The sequence below is a fragment of the Natator depressus genome, chromosome 2, assembly GCF_965152275.1.
Source record: "Natator depressus isolate rNatDep1 chromosome 2, rNatDep2.hap1, whole genome shotgun sequence".
Classification (NCBI taxonomy): domain Eukaryota; kingdom Metazoa; phylum Chordata; order Testudines; family Cheloniidae; genus Natator; species Natator depressus.
Window position 1 is genome coordinate 7,301,579 of NC_134235.1, and position 23,795 is coordinate 7,325,373.

A 23,795-nucleotide genomic window follows, 5' to 3' on the forward strand; every position below is an offset into this window, starting at 1 on the left:
GTGTCTCGTTAGTCCTATTATAACTAATCTAACTATGTTTCTGGCCCCATTATCATAGTGTTTGAGCACCTTACAATCTTTAATATATTTATCCTCATAACTCACCCCTGTGAGTCAGGGCAGTGCTATTATCCTCATTTTACAGGTGGAAAAGTGACTTGCCAAAGGTCACACAGGGAGTATGTAGCAGAGCAGGGAATCAAACCCAGGTCTCCCAAGTCAGCGTCCTAACTGCTGGGCAATCCTTATGCTCTTTCTCTGGTCTTAACTTTCAGAACATTGCATCGATCAGTAAGGTATCTACAAAAGTGTTTCTTCCCTCTTGCATTTCATGATCTCCAATATGCAGGCATATGTTGCTCCCACATCTGATGGAATCATCCTAAATCCCGCTTTCGGGGTGATTCAGCATTTAAATGGATCATTGTAAACTCCTGCTGGTTGATTTTACTCCGGCAGGACGGTCCCTCTACAGAAGCCCATGAACCACTCTGGTCCATGCTGTTTGGGGAATTTAATGGAATACTAACTGTGTTTCAGTGAGGGCTGTTCTAGCTGTGGGTTGTCAGCGTTTTCACTTTGGGGACTAAGCTGTCTTCTACCAGTCACGCCTGTCTGAGTACATCTCAGTTTGCTTGGGTCCCGATTCAGTAATGAACTTAATCATGTACCTAACTATAAGTACACGAGTAGCCCTGTGCAGGGACCTTCCTGAATCAGGGACCGTATTGTAATGTCACCCACAGTTCTGATGCCCTCAGCAAAGAACTAAAGGGCTAATAATGCACTATTAAAATTTTTGCCATTGACTTAATGGGAACTGGATCAGGCTGTGAATGAATTAAATTTCTGGGGAGAGAGTTAAGCATGACCTGATTACTTCTGTTCCGTAATTCCTAGCTTTTGCAAGTTAGAATGAAAATGTAAGGGAAAAGTTGAAGGAATTGAATTATGAGGAAGGAATTAAAAAATTAACCATGTACCTCTTAGTGAAATGCCAGCTAAAATAAATCATGGGGATGCCTGTTCAAACTTGCTCCTACCCCTCCTTTTCTGCTATTGAGGCTGTGAGGACATTGATGGGATAGGGATATTCATATAAATTTAAAGGTGGGAAATGGGAAAACTCTGGTTCATACCAGCTGGTGCCACCTTCTGCTCAGGGACAGATATAGGCATGTTCTTTCATAACTGGGTGCTAACAGAAGGGATTCAGGCAGACCAGTAAGCGAGGTGGAGGTCACCAGGGACCACAGCACAGCTGATTGCTGCCAGCTGGCTATCTGGTTGCTGCATATGGAGGCAGGCACAAGGAATCGGGAGCAGAAGGAAGATGAAAATCCCACCTGGGGAGACTGGGATGGAGAGTCTATTGGGGCCAGGAGATGGGGAAGGGTTTGCCTGGGAAGGTCAGTGTCTTTTTTAGGGGGGAGCGTGAAATTAGAGGTTCAGCACCACATTTGGCCTTCATCCACCCTATCTCTTAGGGGTGTGGGTGTGAGCCCATGTATGTATACACAAAGAGGCCTGTTAAACTGTAATCCAACTCTGCAAAGAGACGTTGTAAGGAAGGCATTGTGTTCATTTCTCATTGGTTGCCTATCGAATATGCTCACTCTCTCTCTAAAAGAAAAAAGAAAAGGAGTACTTGTGGCACCTTAGAGACTAACCAATTTATTTGAGCATAAGCTTTCGTGAGCTACAGCTCACGAAAGCTTATGCTCAAATAAATTGGTTAGTCTCTAAGGTGCCACAAGTACTCCTTTTCTTTTTGCGAATACAGACTAACACGGCTGTTACTCTGAAACCTCTCTAAAAGAAGTCCTTGCTAATTGCCGCGCCTTCAAATGCTCCCTTGTTCAGGGTCAAGCTGGATTCTTACTTTCTCACACCTGCCTGACTTCTTGACAGGAACGTTGTGGGTGAGTTATGTTTAAAGACTGCTTTGATGATTGAGGATCTGAGTTTTCAGCCTAGCCTCAACTAGTCTGGTGGGTGCACATGGTTGTGTCGTGTCTCAGATTAAATAATAAATGCATCAGGGTGGGAGGCTAGTTTTACTGTGTATTTGTACAGCACCTAGCACAATGGGGCAATGATTGTAAAAGGGTCTTATACAAATATTTAAATAATCACAGTGTTGCATGTGCAACTCCCTGACATGTGGCTACAATCAGGGAATCGGAGGTGAGATTTTCAGAGCCTCCATTGGAGTTGGATGTCCTATTCCTATTCATTTGTATGGGAATGTGTGCATCCAGATGCCTTAGGCAGCTTGGAAACTATCAGCCTAGGTGCCTAAATAGAATCACTTGCCTCCAAAATAATTGTGGGTGAAAACTGCACTACAGTTGATTTTGCCTGCAAATTGTGGGCACGTAAAGAAAGGCAGCCTATAAAAACCTGCCCCTGTAAATGCTCTGTCTCCGCTCCATAGTCTGTTGATGTCAGTGGAGGGATTCCCCTTTACCTCAATGAGGTTGTATTTGGGCCTATAATTGTTAGAACCAGTGTTTCACTTTCAGCCCATTAACTTTCAGAGTTAACTGTGTGTTTGTTAAATATGTACAACCACCACAACAAAGTATAGGGACAAAGCTATGATAAATGTCCCTCTCTTTGGTGCATGCTGGTTCAGAGGCTCTGCTCTGATGTTAGTCTCTTGCTAAGCAAGGCACGGCGATACGCTGGCCAGATGTATTAACATGCTCTCTCCTCCTTGTCTTGTTGCAGCCACCCAGATCGATCCCAACGAACTCCAGGAATTGTTTCAAGAAACTTCAGCCAACATCTTCCGAATTAACTCCAATGGTGCGTATAATGAAAGGCTTCCTAGTCAATTGTATGCAGTCCTGCTGATGACTTGTAAGCATGTATACCGCGTTCAGCAAGCCCTCTTGTCGGGGAGCAGATATTAATGCATTTTTGCTGCTGGGCCTCATGAGCTCCAGCACACGTACAATACACTTTTCTTTATAAGATGTAAAAATATTCTCCCATATGTTGCATTAAATAGGCAGAGAGATATTCCCATCCTTACTGAGATGGCATCCTTTTCTATTTTTAATTATGTCATCTGTTACAATAAGGAATTGGAAGGCAGAAAGGTGGAACAAGCTACACTGCTTCTTTGAAGTGTTGCAATGTTGCAAAGTTCAGAGCCTGTCATATTAGCTTGCAAAAGAGCTACTATTTCCTTTATTCTTCCTTCTGTATCAAATGGGAATGCTGTTCCTGGTAATTCCCCATGTGTCTGTTTAGGATACTGCTTCCTAAGGCCCCAGTAGGTCAGGGTGCTGAGTGCCTCTTGAGAGGTGCCCAGGACCTTCAACACTCCTCGAAGGTAAGAGGAGGTGAGGTTGCAGCACCTTGTAAGATTCAGCTGTAAGATAGTGAATGACAGAGGGAAGTGCTTTCTAATGATTAGAGAGAGGGCCTGGGAGTCAGAATTCCTGGTTTCTCTCCCCTGTGCCTGCACTGACTGACACATCATAAGAACTGAGGTAGGTAAGGAATAGGATCAAGTCACTATAACTAGGAGTCAAGACTTCTAGAATTCAATTCTGCCTCTTCTACAGACCTGCTGTGTGACCTCAGGCAAGGCTTTAATCTCTCTGAGTCTCAGCTTCCCCATCTGTAAAACTTGCATGATGCTGAACCTGTCACCGAAAAAATAAAAGAGTCAATTTCATTAATAACACAGAGGATCAATGAGTTTATCCTGATTATAGAGTTATGCAAATTAGTGTGTCATAAAGATCAGGGCCAGAAGAGACCAGTAGATCATCTAGTCTGACCTTCTGTGTATCCCAGGCCACCAGCATCCATGCACAAAATCCAACAACAAAGGAAATAAGACCCACAGGAGATCAGTCTATTATGTGCCACAGCAGAGACCAAGGGGTATAGGTGAGTCTGAGGAGCACCAGTATATCAGGACCCTGCAGTGGAAGGACAATGACTGAGAGAGATAGACCCAGATAATCCTGGCAATTGACCCACTCGCCGCAGAGGAAGGTGAACCCCCGCTCAATGTCACTGCCAATCTGATCTGGAGGAAAATTCCTTCCTAACCCCACATATGGTGATCAGTTAGACCCTGGGCATATGAGCAATAACCAGCCAGCCAAGCACTTGAGAGAGAGAGAATGCTCAGTGCGACCCCGTCCAGTGTCCTATCACCACCTGTGGCCATCCCTAATGCTTCAGAGGAAGGAGATACAACAACCTCCCAGAATACATTGCAGGGGGAGGGACATCCCTTCCTGACCCCTGCCAGTGGCCTGTTGTAACCCTGAAGCCTGAGCGTTAGGAACATAAGATATAAACTGAAAGTGACACCCTGGGCTGTCAAGCCCTGCTCCCCAACCATCACAAGCAACCCTGTCATGCAGTCATTGCGGCTCCTGGTGTCTCAAAGTTAAGGGAGTCCCTGCTATAGAATAGAAATTTCAGCAATTTCACTTTGGCCAGTTCTACACTACAAAGTTTTATTGGCATAGCGGTGCCAGTCAGGGGTGTGAAAAAGCCACAGGCCCTGGCCAACATAACTAGGCTGGTAATTTCTCTGGTGTAGATTCAAGTATGCCAACAGAAGAGTGCTTCTGTCGGCACAGCAAATGTTATATCTACACTCAGGGTCTCTGCCAGTGTAGCTGTACCAGTATATCTATAGCAGGAAAGCATTTGTAGTGTAGACAAAGCATTTGTGATATATGTGGGGGTGAGGAATCATGCACTTAGCAAGTTGAATAGCAATAAGAAAGAATGGATTCCCTGCTAACCTTTGAGATGCTTTGTGGTGGCAATGGGACTCTTGCTGCTTCAGAGGACGTACTTCCAGGAAAAAGCCAAGTGCTGCAGAAGGGGGTGAAATTCCTCCAAATGATACCATGACCCAGCATGGTGCTAGGGTTAGTCTTGCAGATTGAATATAGACCTCAGTTTCTGACTGCTTACGGTCATTTCAGAATCTGTGACACTTCTCAAAAGAGATCAGGATTTATCATAAATATCCTGGTCCGATTTCATTTTGTATGTAACCACTGAATTCTGCCTGAACTTTCAAGTATTTATAGTACTCTTCACTTCTTATTCTGAACTGTTGTTGTGTGATGTTGTGTTCTCCATCACAAGTGTCTGAATTTCAGTGCTGTCTGAAGTGATTTCTTTATTCCTCTACTGGAATAATGGTGCCAATACTTTATGAAACATGGTGTAAAACTGGAAAGGGTTCAGAGGAGAGCCTCAAGAATTGAGGACTGGAAAGATACAAAAAGCCTCTATTTATTTAGCTTACTGAGAAATTCAAGAGGTGACTTGATCAAGGTTTACAAATACCTACGAGGGGAGAAGATATCGGATAGTACACGGCTCATTAATCTAGCAGACAAAAGCAGAACAAGATCTAGTTATTGGAAGTTGAAGCTAGACCAAATCAAACTTTAAAAATGAGGGTGACCAAGCATTAGAACAGCTTCCTGAGAGGCATGATGGATTCGGCATCACTCGGAGTCTTTAAATCAAGATTTGATGTCTCTGTAAAATGTAGCTCTTGTTCAACTGCAAGTGATGGTCAGGAACTGCAAGATGAAATTCTATGGCCTGTGTTACGCAGGAGGATGGGCTGGATCATTGGAATAGTTCATTCTGGCCCTAAAATCTATGAATTTATAATGCTTTTAAAGCACTTGGGTATCCTTTGGAATGAAGAGATAACTATAAAATAGCTTCTTGATGCTGTACTGGTCACTGATGTTGTTGCAGTTATTTTTGCCTTCTGTGATCAGCTGCTCTTACTGAGATTATGCACTGGCACTCACAACCCTGGGGAAGGCAGGCTGTTACAAAGATTGGTGTGACCAGCAAGGGGAAAACGTCCTGGCATGAGGTTGGTGAAACAGCAAAATTAGGTAAAATGGTGCAACAAAAAGCTGGAAGGGGATCTGTGGAAAAATTAGTGGTACTCAACCTATTAGAATAACACACAGTGCTTTTCATCCATAGATTTCAAAGTGATTTACAAAGGAGGTCAGTATCACTTTACAGATGGGGAAACTGAGGCACAGAGCAGGGAAGTGACTTGCCCAAGGTTACCCAGCAGGCTAGTGACAGAGCCACGAATAGCCAGGTCTTCTTAATGCCAGCCCAGTGTTTTATCCACAAGGCAACACTGTTTCCCTATTGCCTCACTCGCTCCTGTCGAGTTAGAGGATTTTGAATCATAGCTGTAGCCAGTGGCGATGATGCAATTTATATTCTGCTAGTTTGCTATCTCATTGCTTAGAAATCATGATGCTAGGTGTCTAAGAAATATGTAGTACGAGAGTAAACGTTTGGCTTGTTTAGGTGGCCTACATTTTTGAAGCCATGTTTTGGGCCCCTTCTTTGTGTTTTTGTGTCTACTTTCCTCATTCCTCTTGATGTTTAGGAACTGTCCCTTTTGTGAGTAGGGAGGTTTGCCTGATAGCTATCGGCTTTTGTGTTTGGGCCAGATTTTTTTTTTAATTCCAAGGTTATGGATTACATTTAGCTGATTGGGGACTTTTGAAGTATCTTTTTTAAAAAGGGGTTTGTGTTCTTTTTTTTTTTTTTATTGAGCAGCACTTAGCTGCCACCTAGTAAATGCCTTATAAATAAAGAAAATAAACACCACCAATAAAGGGAATTAGTTCGGTAGATCATGTCTGAAGTACTAATCACTAAAGAATGCACTGGAGGGAGCAATCCTGCACTGGCCGGTTGGAGCATCAGAATGCTCTAATAGGGATCTTCTATCTCAGATTCCTACTTGCTTATTAATGATGTCACATGACAGGTTGATGCAGTGTGCATCCCATTTCTTTGATCCGAGGGGCTGAGCAAAGGCTTCTGTATTGTCTCCGAGGTGCTCTAAAATTTTGGTTGCCATTTTGGGACCAATTGCCTTTAAAGCTTCCAAGAGAATATATGGATATTCTGAGTCAGATCCTCAATTTACACAAATCAGTGCAGTTCCTGTGACGTCAGTTACACTCACTGGGGATCTGCCCCACTGTGTTTAAATATCACATATACTGATCAGTGGTGTACTGGTAAAAGATTAAACTTCATATTCCCCAAAATGAGAAGTGGGTAAACTCCATTTACCCACATTTATCCTCAACCACACTGCTGATGCTAAAGCTAGAAATGACTTCTGGGTCACCCAGCCCAAATGCTCTTGCACTGAGCAAAGAGCCTATGACACTTTAAAAGCAACGCCACTGTATTGGGTCCAAAATTGGCCTTTCCGTGGCTCTGCAACTGGTGTTGACATATTACTTGTCTCAAACAAACTTCTTTGCTTTAAAATACAAAATATCAAAGATCTATGCTGCTGTTACACAGAACCCATGGAAGATCAGATCAGCCTGTCTTCCATAGATCTCCCTAGTTTGGCAGTCCGAAGACATTAAGGGGGTAGCCTTCACTCTGAATTGCCGTGGTTTTCTCTGCAGAAGTCAAAAACATATCATCATGATGAACTACTTCTTCCCTACTTGAATGATATACATAACCCTAATACATTCTCATCAATTGAGTACATTTGAGAATGCGTAGGCCGCCTTGACTCATTCTGTTATCTGACGAGTTCCTTATGGCAAGTACCATACTGTGTGTTGCTGCTGCATTGAGTTCTTCTTTGAAGGTCTAATTGGCCTTGAAATATTTTTAGAAGCTGTCATGTTTCATCTTGGAAATGGGCGATATATAGATTGCACTTTAGATTGATTTGTTAAGAATGTGGATATAAAAAACCCAGGAGGAAATTATCGTACGTGGGAGACCTCTAGAAAGGTTAAACTCTGCTGTTAGAGAAGCTAACGGACATTAGTGAAAACTCTCAATTTATCCTTTGGACCACTCTGTATATCCTACAAAAAATAATTATTAGCTAAAGTGTAACGACTTCGGGGCTCTCATATTATTGCATCTCCAAGTGCTTTACAAAGCATAGAGTGAGATGCTGGCACTGAGGTGAATGTATAGCAAAGGCGGCAGCTGTTTGTGTTATCAAATTGTCCATACACCGCTGTGGATACTAGAGCCTGTTTTGTAGAGAAGAGGAAGTGTTGGCCAAGATACCCAGGTGATCCTGTTACTATTGAGCACCTTTTAATTTCAACCTAGGGAAGCCCAAAGGAGATAAGTGAAGGTGGGGAGGTGACCCTGGTTTACAGTCAAATCAAAGGATGACTTGGGGGTATACAAACCCCTCGCTACACAGGAAGGGGTTAAAGAGCAGATCTGGACTCAGACTGCTGCACCCCACTGTTCCTGTGAAGCACGCCAGACTTGGAGGAGGAGCATTAAAAGAGAGAAACTCAATTCTGAAGGCCCCAGTCCTGGGCGATGGATAGACCTCTCATTCTCAGCTCCCAGAGTGGAGCACAACAGAGAGCCAAGGTGCCTTAGATTTCCTGTGGATCTGGAGTAGTAGTATAGATGACTGATGGACGCTTGTGGAAACTGTGGGACAGAAGGGCTGGTGCCAGTCTTTATCTCTGTTAGAATAGTTCTCTTTCCTTTGGCATAATGGGACCTGGGACCATGCCAGCAATGCGAGGCCCCTGAGAAGGCAGGTCAGAGTAGGAATTAGCCCAGGGAAGAATCAAAAGATCCAGTGAGACAGACCTTAACTGCTTGTTGCAGGTCTCTGGGCTCGAACACAGGATAGAGTGAGGGAATGGGTTTCCCTACAACCTCACTGAAGAAACTAGTGTAAAGATCCCAAACACAAGAGCCAGAAGGACTGTTGGGCCTAGACCAAGGCTGATGACCTGTTTTGGGACTATTGTTGAGTTGAAGTCTGATTAACCAAAAAAGATGTGAGACAAAATGTGACCTGGCTGGAGGGCCAAGTCACAAGACAAAGGAAACCACCACAAAATCTGAATGGTTGGTTGATGGGGTTACAGAGAGAAAATAACCCAAAAGAATAATGCCTCACCCAGGTACAAGATAGCACACTGGCTGGTGAGTCACTTCATCACAGACTGCATCAGGCATCCAAATCCCCTAAGTTGTTTTGAATATCTCATCCCTGTGTGCAAGATGGAAAAATACATGGGAAGTAAAAGGCAGGGAGAGAGGGCAAAAAAGGGACAACTGGCTGAGACCCCTACTGAAGTTCACGTCTTCACTTCTCCAATATATGACTCATTTCTGAAATTTGGATGCATTAATTATTACAGCTGTTCTAGCCTGTGCCTGGCACTTATATGGATGACTCAAGATCACATTGACCGTGGCAACTTTAAAAGGGTCATATTGCAGCATGAATTCGTGGGAATTTCTGAACTGTGTTTCAGAGACTTGGGTGTGTGGAGCTTTACAAACTGTGATGACAGTGAATGTTTACTGTGCCTTTAGGAACAGTAACATTCTGGATGCAGAGCTCAGCAGACTTGTCATTAGAAGTAGCTGGTGTCGGTGGGAGATTCAATCAAAGAATGAAGTGGGGTGGATGGATGAAGTTTGTAAACAAGGACCCTCTCACTTCACTGTTTTGTTGATACTCTTTCTCCTCCTGTAATTAAAAGCATGCTAATTAAATTAAAAGGCTTTATTGGTTGTTTGGGTTTTGGGAAACATAACAAGGACCAAGCAGGCTTTGTTCTATTCTTGGGTCTTTCCAGCCAGCTGGCAGAGATTTTATGGAGAATGCAACTAATATTCCCCCTCCTTTCATGTGCAAGCTTTCTTCTTTCTCTCCATTTCCAGTTAGAGCTGGTCAGAATTTTTTCATAGAAAATTATGTTGAAATTGAAAATAAATATTTTTGTTGATTTTTAGTGAAAAATCTAAACTTGAAAAAATTCAACCAAGACTTTTGACTCAAAACCAAAAAAAAAAAAAAAAAAAAAAGAAAGAAAGAAAATTGATTAGGAAATGCCTCCGTGGTGCCTCATGGGAGTTGTAGTTCGGGTGCCTTGTGCTCCCATTCTCCTTTATGGGCTGCTGGGCTTTGTCTGGACTACATTTTCCATGATGCAGAACAGTCCCCCTTCTTGCTGAGCAGCCATGGTGCATAGCTAGCTCATTGGGAAGATGGGGTCAGAAAACCTGGGAACTACAACTCCCTTGGGCGGCTTTTTGGAATTGAAACTTTTGGTATTGAACCAAAAACCTTTTGATTTTTAGGTGTTCCGCTTTTTGATGAAAAGCTGGAATTTCCCATGGAAGAGCGGACACTTCTCATGAAAAACAAAAATCTTTAGTCAAAAGCCCAGTTTTCCATTAAAAACCAGTTGTGATGGGAAAAAAAATTGACCATCCCCAGTATCTCAGGGTGGCAATACAGTTCATCACACCACCCAGGCTCCTGAAAAGGGTAATTCTTATTGCTTATGTAGCAGTTTTCACTGTCAAGGTATGTTACAAATCAATGAATTAATCCTACGAGAGAGAGAAATATTACTCCTGCCTTACTGATAGCAAAACTAAGCCACAGAATGATGAAGTGGCTTGGATAAGTCACAGATGGAGTCAGTGTCAGAACAAGGATTAGAATTTAGGATTTCCTGGCTTCCAATTCCACAGTCAGGTGATGAGTCCATACCAGTTATCTGTTCTTTTTCATGACTTAAGGTAGTAGAGCAACCAGTGATGTATATATGTTTGTACCATTGAAAGTGTCTTGAGAAAATCCAAGAGATAAGTAATAATAATAGCCTGTATTTATTTAGTGTCTTTCATTGTGTATTTGTCAAGTGCTTACATACTTGATATGTTAAATGCAAGAAGGAAAAATAAACAAATCTACTGTTGATTCAACATTGAGGTTCAGACATCAAACATTCAAAAAAAGAATGTTTTCTTCTGGATTTAACTTAGTCACTTTTCTGTATCTTGTATATTTTGTGGCATAGATTAAATAACATAAGTAATAAAAGCCAACTTATGTTGTTGATTTACAAGAGTCTCACTGTTAGCTTTAAAAATCTGCTGGACTGATTTTCATAAATCTTAAGTCGTTGTGGAGTGCAAAACAAGTCAAGTTTCTAGCTGCAGCCATTCCAATGGGAACATATGGAAAAGGTAGCTTTTTTGTTTGTTTTTCCCAGTTGCAAAATTCGAAAGCACCTCTTTGGCTCAAAGTTTAAAAAAAAAATCACTCCCTTCGGCTGAGACAAAACATGGAATTTGTGTGAGGAAGTCCTGAACAACTGAAATAGGAAGATGAGAATGGAAGCTGGAACTCAGCTTTTAAAATATAATTAAGTCATTCAGTGTCTCCCCTCCCCAGCAAGAGCCTCATGAGTTGCCTTTTACAACTGTGGTGACTGTACCTGTAAGATCTAGAACATTCTGGGTTGGCAAAGTTCAAAAGACGTGTTCCTGCAGCTTGGGAGACTAAACCGCACAATGAAGTGGGGCAGGGCGTAACTTGTGAAGGAGGACCTTACCACTTCCTGCTCCAGTGATAACGTGATGCATTTTTTGTTGCTGACATGGTTGAAGCAAAGAACCAGGAACATGATCTTTGCTGCAGCATTTTGAATGGATATGAGTGTGGCATGATGGGATTTATCGAGGCCAGAAGGAGGAGGTTGCAGCAGTCAAGATGCAAGAGGATGAGGCCTTGGATGAGAGTTTAAACTATTCTTGCTAACTACCTTAGAGCCCAGGGTGCTCATTGTGGAGGTCAGCCTGCTCTTAACTTGCAGGGTTATGCCTACTGTAATTTGCCACTTCACGGTGATCTCTGGCCTAATTGAAGGCTTTTACAGGTCCTGATCCTGCCACGTGCAGGATCGCCTTGATTCCCGTGGGAGATAAGGATGCTCAGCTACATGTAAGATCAGGCCCATTGCACCAGGCCAGTCCTGCTTTGGTGCCTCCAGCATCCCTCATAAACATAAGAACGGCCACACTGGCTCAGACCAATGGTCCATCTAGCCCAGTATCCTGTCCTCTGACAGTGGTCAATGCCAGGTGCTTCAAAGGGAATGAACAGAACGGAATCAAGTGATCCATCCCCTATCACCCACTCCCAGCTTCTGGGAAACAGAGGCTAGGGACACCCCGAGCACGGGCTTTCATCCCTGACCATTTTGGCTAACGGCTATTGATGGATTTATCCTCTATGAAACAATCTAATCCTTTTTTGAAGCCAGTTATAGTTCTGGCCTTCGCAGCATCCCCTGACAATTAGCTCCACAGGTTGACTGTGCGTTGTGTGAAGAAGAACTTCCTTTTGTTTGTTTTAAACCTGCTGTCTATCATGTGATGGGATAAATAACACTTCCTTATTCACTGTCTCCACACCAATCATGATTTATAGACCTCTATCATATCCTCCCTCAGTTGTCTCTTTTCCAAGCTGAACGGTCTCCGTCTTTTTAATCTCTCCTCATATGGAAGCTGTTCCAGACCCCTAATCTTTTTTTTTTTTTGCTGTTCTCTGTACATTTCCAATGGAGAATTGGAAAAGGTACAGAGAAGGGCAACAAAAATGATTAGGGGGAGATGGGGTGACCAGAACAGCACACTGTCTGCAAATCGGCCTTGGCCTGCATTGCATTCTGTACGTGGGCCCTTCGTGCACACCGGAAGGGAGGGGAGCACAGAGTGTTTGTGGAGTGGCAGTTTAACTGCCATGATGGTTTTTTATGGCTTATGCCAGCTCAAGGAGAAACCACTGATGGGACAGGGGAGGGAGCGGAGCCGAGCCCTGGGACGGATTTGGGCTCAGTCACAATGGTTTCCTATTACACAGGGGGGAAGGGGGATTTTTGCCTGAATAAAAACCTCAGCATTTGGATCAATCATTGGCTTGGAGAGTGATGCCTCCTCACATTCACGGCTTGTGACCAGCCTCTTCTTTGGAAGAGAATGGGATGGAATGAGACTCGGGGGAGGAGATGAACGAGAGCACGGGTGAGTGGAAAGCAGCAATGTATGTTGTTTCTTAGCCCCTCGGGAGTTGCATACTAAGGCACGCCAACCATAAACAAAATCCTCGGTGCGGTAATTACCGGGGATTTACGCCTTCTTCTGAAGCATTTGGCATTGGCCAGTGTCGGTGACAGGATTTCGGGCTAATTGATTTTTTGATCTGTTCTGGTAGAGCAGTTCCTAACAAGGTGCGGGTTGATAAGAATGAACGCACACCGTCTGGGAGTGGGGAAAAATGAATGTCTGTCGTATAAGGATGGACAAAGCGTGACCCATGGAGATCAACATGCAGTTGCAGCCACCCTAGTCACTAATACAAGGGTGTGAGGTTTGCAGAGACTCGGGATCCCAGCAAGCAGTTATCGCTCTCTCGCTCAATGGAAGGCTGCTCAGATGAAGATGTACAGTTGCATGTGGGAGCTGTGGAATCCAGAGGCTATATCACTGGGTTAAAGAAGAAGGTGGCTGCAGTCTGTTCCATTTTTACACTACCTCAGTGCTGCTCACCAAAGGTCCCTCACCAAAGGCTCTTACATAAATTAAGTTGTATTGGGATAGGAGGGAAGATCCTTTCATGGATTGAGAACTGGTTAAAAGACAGGGAACAAAGGGAAGGAATAAATGGTAAATTTTCAGAATGGAGAGGGGAAACTAGTGGTGTTCCCCAAGGGTCAGTCCTAGGACCAATCCTGTTCAACTTATTCATAAATGGTCTGGAGAAAGGGGTAAACAGTGAGGTGGCAAAGTTTGCAGATGATACTAAACTGCTCAAGATAGTTAAGACCAAAGGAGACTGTGAAGAACTTCAAAAAGATCTCACAAAACTAAGTGACTGGGCAACAAAATGGCAAATGAAATTTAATGTGGATAAATGTAAAGTAATGCCCATTTGGAAAAATAACCTCAACTATACATACAATATAATGGGGGCTAGGTTAGCTACAACTAATCAGGAAAGAGATCTTGGAGTCATCGTGGATAGTTCTCTGAAGACGTCCACACAGTGTGCAGCGTCAGTCAAAAAAGCAAACAGGATGTTAGGAATCATTAAAAAAGGGATAGAGAATAAGACAGAGAATATCGTATTGCCTTTATATAAATCCGTGGTAGGCCCACATCTTGAATACTGCATACAGATGTGGTCCCCTCATCTCAAAAAAGATATACTGGCATTAGAAAAGGTTCAGAAAAGGGCAACTAAAATGATTAGGGGTTTGGAATGGGTCCCATATGAGGAGGGAATAAGAGGCTTGGACTTTTCAGCTTGGAAAAGAGGAGACTAAGGGAGGGACATGATAGAGGTCTATAAAATCATGAGTGGTGTGGAGAAAGTGAATAAGGAAAAGTTATTTACTTGTTCCCATAATATAAGAACTAGGGGCCACCAAATGAACTTAATGGGCAGCAAGTTTAAAACAAATAAAAGGAAGTTCTTCACTCAGCGCACAGTCAACCCGTGGAACTCTTTGCCTGAGGAGGTTGTGAAGGCTCGGACTATAACAGGGTTTAACAGAGAACTGGATAAATTCATGGAGGTTAAGTCCATTCATGGTTATTAGCCTGGATGGGTAAGGAATGGTGTCCCTAGCCTCTGTTTGTCAGAGGGTGGAGATGGATGTCAGGAGAGAGGTCACTTGATCATTGCCTGTTAGGTTCACTCCCTCTGGGGCACCTGGCATTGGCTGTTGTTGGCAGACAGGACTGGGCTGGATGGACCTTTGGTCTGACCTAGTATGGCCATTCTTATGTTCTTATGCTCTGGGATCCACTGGACTAATCTGATAATACCATGAATGTGAGATTTACCTTTTTGTTTTAGATATTAAAAATAATTTAGACTCTTTAATGTGGCAGCCAATTGACTCTGCAGCCCATGTGTCCTTTGTGGGGTGTCTTACTTTAGGATTTCAAATCTGCATATAGAATTCAGGATGAAAAGTACATTTACTTGGAAACCAACAGTCTTTCAGGCTGTACAGTTGGGGTAGATCATGTGGTCAGACATGCTTGGAGTTGAACCGAATGCCGTATTTGGGAGACATGGCCTAATTTTCCCACGGGACATATTGACAGTGAACTTGAGGGGGTCACGGGACATATTGACAGTGACCTTGTTCTTCTGGAGTGTGGAGTAGAGCTCATTTAAGGTTACCTTAAAGGTCATTTTCCTTTCCTGCTACTCTCTCACCATATCTCTTTGCTTGACTGTCTCCACTGGCTCTTCATTATCCCCATAAAATTTAGATTAGCCTTGGTTTCCCTATGCTCCCGAACTCTGTTCCAGCTTTATCTCTTGCATGGCCTCCTTCTTCCTTTTAATTCATTTATACTAGACTGTTCCGTCGTCTTCTTCCTCTATTACATATTTTTCTCCTTTCATGCCACTCCTTATCCTTAGATCATTAATTTAAACCAAGCATTCTTCTGTACCTCCTCTGAATCTTTTTAGAAAATGTACCACAGAAAATGACCAAAGGGCACTCTTGGGCTTGTGTTGTTTGATTGTAAGGTCTATGGGGCAGAGATTTTCTTTGGTTTATCTGAATTGTTGTAAATCTCTTTGTACAGTTATGGTCTACACAAATAACAAATATGTATAATACACCCTCAAGATGCAAAAGGATTATTCCACATTATTAATTTCCTCTTCTGGAGTTAGTATTGTTGGACCTTCAGCTCTTGCTGTGTTCTGTGTTTTTATTTATCCATATGTTAGTTATTAGCGAAAGGGTTTGAAAGAAACCCCATTTAAAAATATAAATACTTTTGTCTGAAATGTGGTGTCATTTCTTTCTCTTTTCTTTCTTTTTGTGTTGACAGTGACTTCCTTGGAAAGAACCCTTAGATCCCTTGGGACATCGAATGATACACAAGAGCTGCGAGATGGACTGTGAGTCTAGTTTGGATTGCTGTGGATCTCTGTCTCTCTCGTTCCATATTATTCCCATCTATTTTCTCTTTTCTATTTTCTTATGTTCTTATGATGTTCCCCCCCACACACCCCTTATAAAGCTGGACAACTTTTTGCACAACTCCTTTTTGATACTTCACATTTATGATTAATGTTGATAGGAAGTGTATTGATTTTATAAAACTTCCCTTGTGCCGGTTTGAGAAGGATGGTGAGTGGATAAAGGAAAACGACTGGTTAATTATTTTTGTAATGTGAATATGATGGCCAGAATTGGAAGCTGAAGTAGGTTTTTCTTGCCAAGAACAGTCAAGCGAGGAGGAGAGAAGAGGGGATAATGGGAAGACATAAATTTATAGCTAAAAACAGCTTATTATCGTGTCAAAACTGACATGGGTCAGCACACATAAAATGGTACAAAATAGTATGTTACATCTCACTTCTAGCAGATTTGGGTAGTCTCTCTGTGTCTCTCTAACACTAACACACACACATTTTCATTGTATACACACTAAAATAGCTTTTCTAAGTGTGGTGCAATTTCCTATTAAAATGCCTCTTTTATAATGGCCAACAGAACAAAATCTATCCTCTTTTTTATGAAAGTAACTCATGGGACGTATATCTCATGGCAGAATCCAGGGCTGGAGCACTCCTCGGAAAAAGAAAAACTCAGCACCTATGCTCTTATTCCCTGTTATATTTTCTCCTTTTAAAGATGGAACCCAAGATTCCCAGCTTCTTTCTCCCCACTTTACCCTGCCAAGATCCTACAGTGTAGCCAACACCCTCTGGAACAGGAGGATGGGACAGAAGTAATTTTTCAAGCCTTCAGTGGCCTTGCTGATTGTTCACCACCGGGCTGCTGCTTTTTGTTGATGTTTCATCCACACAGAACGTCTAGGTGTGTCTGAAACATCCAGCACAGAACAGGTGTGTTTACCTGAATGTAACTATTCCATTTGTAGCAGATGACAGGACAAGGAGTAATGGTCTCAAGTTGCAGTGGGGGAGATTTAGGTTGGATATTAGGAAAAACTTTTTCACTAGGAGGGTGGTGAAGCACTGGAATGCGTTACCTAGGGAGGTGGTGGAATCCCCTTCCTTAGAAGTTTTTAAGGTCAGGCTTGACAAAGCCCTGGCTGGGATGATTTAGTTGGGATTGGTCCTGCTCTGGGCAGGGGGTTGGACTAGATGGCCTCCAGAGTTTCCTTCCAACTCTGTTATTCTATGATTCTATGATTCATTTAGCCACCTGGCAGGTGTGTACTTTCTAGATGGCTAGCTCAGTTGGTAGAGCATCAGACTTTTAATCTGAGGGTCTAGGGTTCAAGTCCCTGGTCAGGCACAGAGAGTCCTTCCTCCTGTGGAATCTCCCAAGAACTTCAAAAGGCACATCCTCCTTCATGTTACTTTCTAGATGTCGCTCATGCACTAGGCTGTATTAGGCATAGCTCCCTTGCCTCCTGGATGCACTGAACAGTTCAGCACTGTAGTTGCCATTCTGACATAGCGCCACCTAGTGTATTATTCATGGCAGGCAGCGTTTTACCTGAGAAATGTGGTATAGTCCGCTGCTCCTCCGGTGCTGCTCCTTGTTAATTGTTCAGAAGAGACCTCTGAGCTGTGCGTGCTACCTCTGCAGCAAACAGTTCCAGTTTAATCTCTTTCCCCCTGCTCAGCACCCAACCCCCCTTGTTCTGAGGCTGTCACACATTTCTCCTTGAGTATCCTCTAACCCAGAAAATGTTCAGGGAGCAATGAGTGAACATTTGGTTAAGTTTATGACGTTTCGTGTTACCGTGAAGACAGCATTTGAGTAGAATTTTATTTAGATAATAAAAGTGCCACACATTCTGATTTCGTATTTTGTGTCTACATCTCTCTGATTAGAGTGAAATTGGTGTGGGGGGGGGGAAGAGGGGGGCTTCACAATAAATAGGTTCCATTGTATTTGTGTGTGATGAAAGACCCTGCAAGATAGGTCTCTAGAGCCAGCACAGTCACTGCCAACTCTTGTCACTTCCTCGGTCCGGTTGGCATCAGCCCACTTGTTTGTCTGCCACAGCTGTTCGCAACACGCTTCACTAGGAATGGAGGCCTTTGCCCCTGTCTGATTGTCTGAGTGTTGGGGTTTAAGTTCCAGGACCTCTTTGCCATCTGGAACCCCTCTTTTGAGGATTTCACGGTGAACCTTCTCCACACACAACAGCAGATTGTTTAGTAAGAACAAGATTATTTTAAAACAAAAAAATGGAGTTAAAAATGCCTTGCATAACATACCTAGATTTATAGTTTGCATAAGCTAAACCAGGCCAGACATTCACTGAAAGTTACCGAGGGAAAACACAGTCCTTAAGTATTCCAAAGAGCAATCTGTGTCTGACTGCAGTTCCAACCCCATCCTGTTCTGAGAGAAAGTGAATCTCAGCTGTCTTTCATGCATTCAGAGATCTCACCACACCCTGCCGCAGCTTTGTGTCCAGCCAGGCTTCCCATCTTACTCAAGACCAACCACCTCCACTCTGCAAACAATTTTTCTGAATTACCTACATGTACAATGAAGTGGGGTAAGGTAAGGGGATTGCTGCTTTCTCTCTGGGTTTGTCTAGTCCAGGCCTAAGAGATGGCCCACTGGGGATACAAAGACCTTTAATAGCTGCCTTTTGAAAGATTAACAACACACCCCTGAGGTTGTATTTCAAAGCCTAGCCTGCCTCAGAAGTAAAATGGTTTGTTCACTTGTTCATTGAGTAGGGTAGTTTCACCTGGTTTGATGGAGTTTTTTCTAAATCTGAATCACACTCCCTCAAGCTCTTTGGCTATTAAATATTATTTTATTTACAGACATATTCATTCTGTCACAAAGGATCACCGGTGTCCAGGGCTGGAGTGCACATAATTCAGTGGTCCTGGCAATGTGTATTCCTCCATCCCCCTCTAGTGGCAGGTCTACATAAAAGATGATAGCCTTCTAATGCTATCAGTTGTTTTATGAACTCAAGGGTTAGAGGACTGTGCTGTGGATTTAAAGATCCCAACCCTGCTGATGATCCATGTGGGGGACAATATGGTTCCACAAAGTTAAATATTTGGTGGTGTCCCCCACCCCCAATTTTGAAGCTTTAAAACTTTTTAAGCTTTAAAAAACTTAGTTTTGGGATGTACTTTCCTATGTTAAAAGAATGTTAAGGTTGCATCATCAAGCACTCAAAAGGCCATACTCAAGGATGCTTTTGTATCCTTAATTTGGTCCCCTTTTGCATATGCATTATGATGATACAGTCTTTAATTGCTTGATCACATGTTGTTTCTTCCACAGGAGCCCTTGCCTCATTCAATGCACAAGATGGACGTGCTCTGGGTATAAATCAGGGTTGTGTAGTGAAGAGGGCGGCTGTTGGTAGGACCTCTGCCTCATTTGTTGCAATAGTTGGAAGGTGTGTCGTGAATGATCCAGAGGATGCAGGGAGAGAAAGGATAGTCTCATGGTTAAGGGAGTTGAATGCTGCCCTGAAGAACTGAAATCTATTTCTGCCTCTGCCATACAGTTTCTGTGTGAGGTTGGACCAGGCACTTAAACCAAAATGTTCACAGCTGGCTGTGAATTGGGTGTTCCTCATTTTCTGGTTGCCCAACATTAGATGGGTGATTTTTCTGGGCCTTCGTCTCTGTTCCTCATCTGTAAAATGGGCACAGTAATACCACCTGTTCTCACAGTGGTGTTGTGAAGATATATTGAATAATGTTTGTAAACTACCATGACAGGATCAGTGAAAAGCTCATGAGGAAAGTAATAATTCTGTATTCAAGCACTGAGTTTGGTTGTGGTTCAATAAATAATGCACAGGGACCACACATTGAATGAGGAGCATCAAATGGAATATTCAATAGTTATCCATCAAAGGAATACTGCCTATTCTGTGCATTGAATGAGGCCAGGTGTCTGGTAAAAAAAAAAAATGGTATGTGATCATGTAATTAGACTGTCATGATGCATATGCACAAGAGGGCTGAATTAAGGTTGCACAGGCAACTTTAATCCCAGCATTTCCTAACTTTTGGGTGCTTCACTTTGCAATCTTAGAGTTCTTTTAATGTAGGGTTTTTTGAAGGTAGATAAGCACAATGCTTTTGTTAAGATTTGTGCAATGGCCCTGATGTAAGTACTGTGCTGAAAATAAAGTCCAAAATACTTTGAGAATAATGAATTTAATCTGAACAGCTCTGGCATGAGACAAGGGCAATGGTTCTTTTCCCAAGTGAAGGGGAAAGCAGAGCTTTTGGATTGCTTGTGGTACTCTGCTTTCAGCCATGCTGTATCCCTGCTAAGCACCTGTTCTCCCTTGGGGTGCATACTGTGCCAAAAGACATTTATGGCTCACCACGCTGTTATTCAACAGCCATGATTGAAAGAAAAACATCATATATCTCATTGGTTATTGAAATCGCTAAGTAACCCGCAGAACTTTTCAGGGAGGCTAATTACTTCATCAATTTGGTTTGCCTTCTCACTACCCCCAAAAGGCAGTATCACATGCTGTGAAGAACTGCCAATGTATTTTGTGGAGAAGGTTACCCAAATGTGGGATACTCTCTCCACTGAAAAAGAACCATACAGTGCTCGCAGAAAAAGAAACATCTTACTCCCAGTTTGAGGCCTACCTGCACAATGAGAAACACTTGACGCACTACCAGAAATCTGTATCACCACATTCAACTCAAGCCCATGCCCCTCCTGTTTTGTTTATTAAATATTCAGGGGGAAAAAAGGGTGTCTAACTGAAAATTCTTGGTGCCACTCAATCTGGAGTAGAATTAGAGGTTATTTCACCTCTCTACTTGGAACTGGTGCAACTGCTGCTGGAGTACTGAGTCCAGTTCTGGTGTCCACAATTCAAGATGGATGTTGATAAATTGGAGAAGGTTCAGAAAAGAGCCACAAGATTGATTAAAGGATTAGAAAACATGTCTTATAGCCTGACTATTCTTTATATTAACTTTACATTTTATAACTTGGAGGTTTGGGCTTTAAAATATCCTCCATTAAAATATTTTTTATTCCTAAGAAATTCAAATTCCCTTTTTTAGAAAGTGAAGAGTAGAAAGGTATTTTAGAGTAATAATTTACTGAAAGAAGATTTTTAAGTAAATCAGACAGAAGCTTTTAAGTGTCAGCCTGGTTAATTGCTGGTAGGATTTTAATAATATTTTATAGGGGTTTGTTTTTCTTCTTGTATAAGCTTTAAAAAAAGATTTCCATAAATATTTTGAAGTGTCATTTTGATTCCATTAATATGTTAAACCCTTCAAAGTAATACCTTCTCTGTTCAACTCAAAGCAGCTGGATTAACTTTATCTGTCCTTTATTTATCACTACTGCCATCAATTTCTGACATGAAAAATCTTATTGGTTTGACAGTAAAATAGGGTTACCAGACTGCACCATTTACATTTAACTGTAATACCCTGGCCTCATTAATAATTATGTCTTATATTTATGTGACATCTCTTATCCTTTAGAATCCTAAAACACCAGAAATGTGACATCTATATGATAAATTGCAGAAGCATGTGATAAACTTCAGATAAATAAGTTTATCACACACCTTTGAGACATCTGTCATCTGGCCATTAATCTGCTTCTCTGAGACATCTCTTAATATTCCAGTCCCCAGGTGGATTCAAACAGCTGCCATTTTTTAAAAAAATCAGCCTGCCAGGGAGACTGTGATGGGATGTTTACCCCCCACTGGCAGTGAAAGGGTTAATTGAAGCCGGAGAACAATTAGTGCTCCTGTTTGCACCTGGAAGCTGTGCCAGGCCCAATTTAGGATTAATTAGCTGGGGAGGAGCTGTGTGGCTGAATTAAAGATGAGTCCCAGCTGAGAGTCTGTAGTTAGAACACTGGACTGGGGATTGGGAGAACTGGATCTTGTTCCTATTTCAGCCACTGACATGCTGTGTGAACTTGGGCCAGTTTTCTTCCAATTGTGTTTCCTAAAATTAAAACATACATGTTCCTAGCTTCAGTAGAATTTGCAGGTTCCCAGCATAGCTAAAAGCCAAGCTACTTATTTGAAGTTTAGAAATGATAGCCTTAACTTCTCTGTGTAAAATAGAGATAATACTTGCCCACCTTTGTAAAAGTACTTTGAAATCTTTTAGTGAAATGTACAATGTAGATTGATTGTTATAATTTTATTATTTATTTATTTCTTCAGACTGTTTAATTTATTTAGTGCCCATTCTGATCTCACCTTTTCAATAATATTCATGTCTTCTCTTTTGCTTCCATGAACAAAATGATATTTTTGTTGTTTTGCTTCATTTCTTACATAGTGATAACTTGGTATCATGAAACAATATTTCAGTAGGTTAAAGAGTTCAGCGACACTTTGAAAAATGGCTTGAAAACTTTTAATCACTTCTCCCTCCCGCTCCTGTACAGAAAGAGAGCAAACTGACTTTCACCATCTATTAGCATTGCCAGCAATGAGCAATAGCTTTGTAGTCTGATTTAGAACGTCCACAGGCATAAAGCTTGGAAATGCTGCATTATGAGATGCTAACTGGAGTGACTAGCCTTTGGATTCTAAGGCACATTTTTGTAAACATCCCTAGGTCAAAAACTCTTTAAAGAAATGTCTCGGGTCCTTGTAAATGGTAGTCCCCGTGGTTGCACATTGCACAGTGCAGTTCAGCGATAGAATGGAAAGGAGCTTGTGGGCAGATGATTACTTAATATTTCATGTATACACACACACACAGTATATGTTGCTGTCAGGGCCAGGCATTCCCTTTGCAGTCAAGTCCTTAAGGGGCTGACATGTTAATCCAAACATGCTAATGTTTAGTGAAATACTTACATTAGCTCTATGTGAGGTCTCATTTATTTCCCAAGATTTACGTCGACGCTAAAGCCAGGAGCTTCTGCCCTTCAACTAGCCTGGCATTTCTTCTGATCCTGTGACGTTGATTGTTGGACTGTGGCATTTTTGCAGCATGTCTATGGAAGCAATTAACGTTCTCCGGAACATATGCTGATATAATTAGGCTAGCGGGGGTTTTTTTTTTTAAGGTCTACTTTGTACGATAGTGGGATGGTGTGCTGTATGGTTCTTTGGTGAAGAAATCAGTCTAGCTTGGTGGTAATACTGTGGTTCCTACAAGTTAGTCCTTTGTGTAATAGAGGAGTCCATACATGTTCCACTTTTAAAACTCTCCATGGTGAGAGCCATTATCTAGCTAAAGGACCGTAACACATTATTTGGGAAGGAAGGTGTAGGTTATACCTGCAGAATAATGGGTTGATTTTAAGCAAAACAAAACTTAGTCAAGGCTGAAGAGAGGTCGTTTAAACCATGGAGGAGTCTCCTAGGAGAACTGGAGGAAACATCATGTGAGTAACATAAAACTAAACTAGAAAAATCATTTGAGAATACATCTGAGTAATGCTGGACAAAAAAATAAGAAGACAGAAGGAGAGAACTCCAGACACCTTTTTAGAATGACTGCATTTACTTGTCTGTTAGCCAGCTGTTTACTGATGTCACGACTTTGGGATTTGGCAAGTTGCTTAATGGATTTATTCTACAGATTTATTCATCCCTTAGGGATTTATTCATCCCTTAGGTCGGTACCTACTCTTGGTTAACCTTGTTACTTGTTAATATATGCAGATAAATGTGCATATATTATTTTGAGGCAACTCAAACCACAATAGAATTAGGTATGTCCAACAGAGTATTACATTGCTATACCCTTTTTCTGCGCTGGTGTTCACTTTTTTTTTTTTTTTGCTAAATTTACTAACCATTGAAACTATTGGATTAAAAAAAAAAACTACTAAGTTTCTAAACTTTTGTGGTTGTGGAGGCTTTCTTCCGGCAACTCGCAGAAGCTACTAGATCGCATGCCCTGGTTCTCATGGGTGACTTTAATTTTCCTGATATCTGCTGGG

General features: G+C 42.1%; 1 protein-coding gene and 1 non-coding gene across 11 annotated transcripts in view; both read left to right on the forward strand.

Moving 5' to 3' along the window:
• Nucleotides 1-23,795, forward strand: part of TSNARE1 (t-SNARE domain containing 1) — a 695,137-nt gene that overhangs the window by 276,637 nt on the left and 394,705 nt on the right. For all 10 annotated transcript variants that reach the window (XM_074943772.1, XM_074943770.1, XM_074943767.1 and 7 more), the window contains 2 exons: nt 2,734-2,811; nt 15,742-15,811. In XM_074943772.1, coding sequence (XP_074799873.1) covers nt 2,734-2,811; nt 15,742-15,811 — 148 coding nt within the window. The remainder of the gene's footprint in view (nt 1-2,733; nt 2,812-15,741; nt 15,812-23,795) is intronic.
• TRNAK-UUU (transfer RNA lysine (anticodon UUU)) lies at nt 17,109-17,180 on the forward strand. Its single transcript has one exon. It is a non-coding gene; the product is annotated as a tRNA-Lys (tRNA).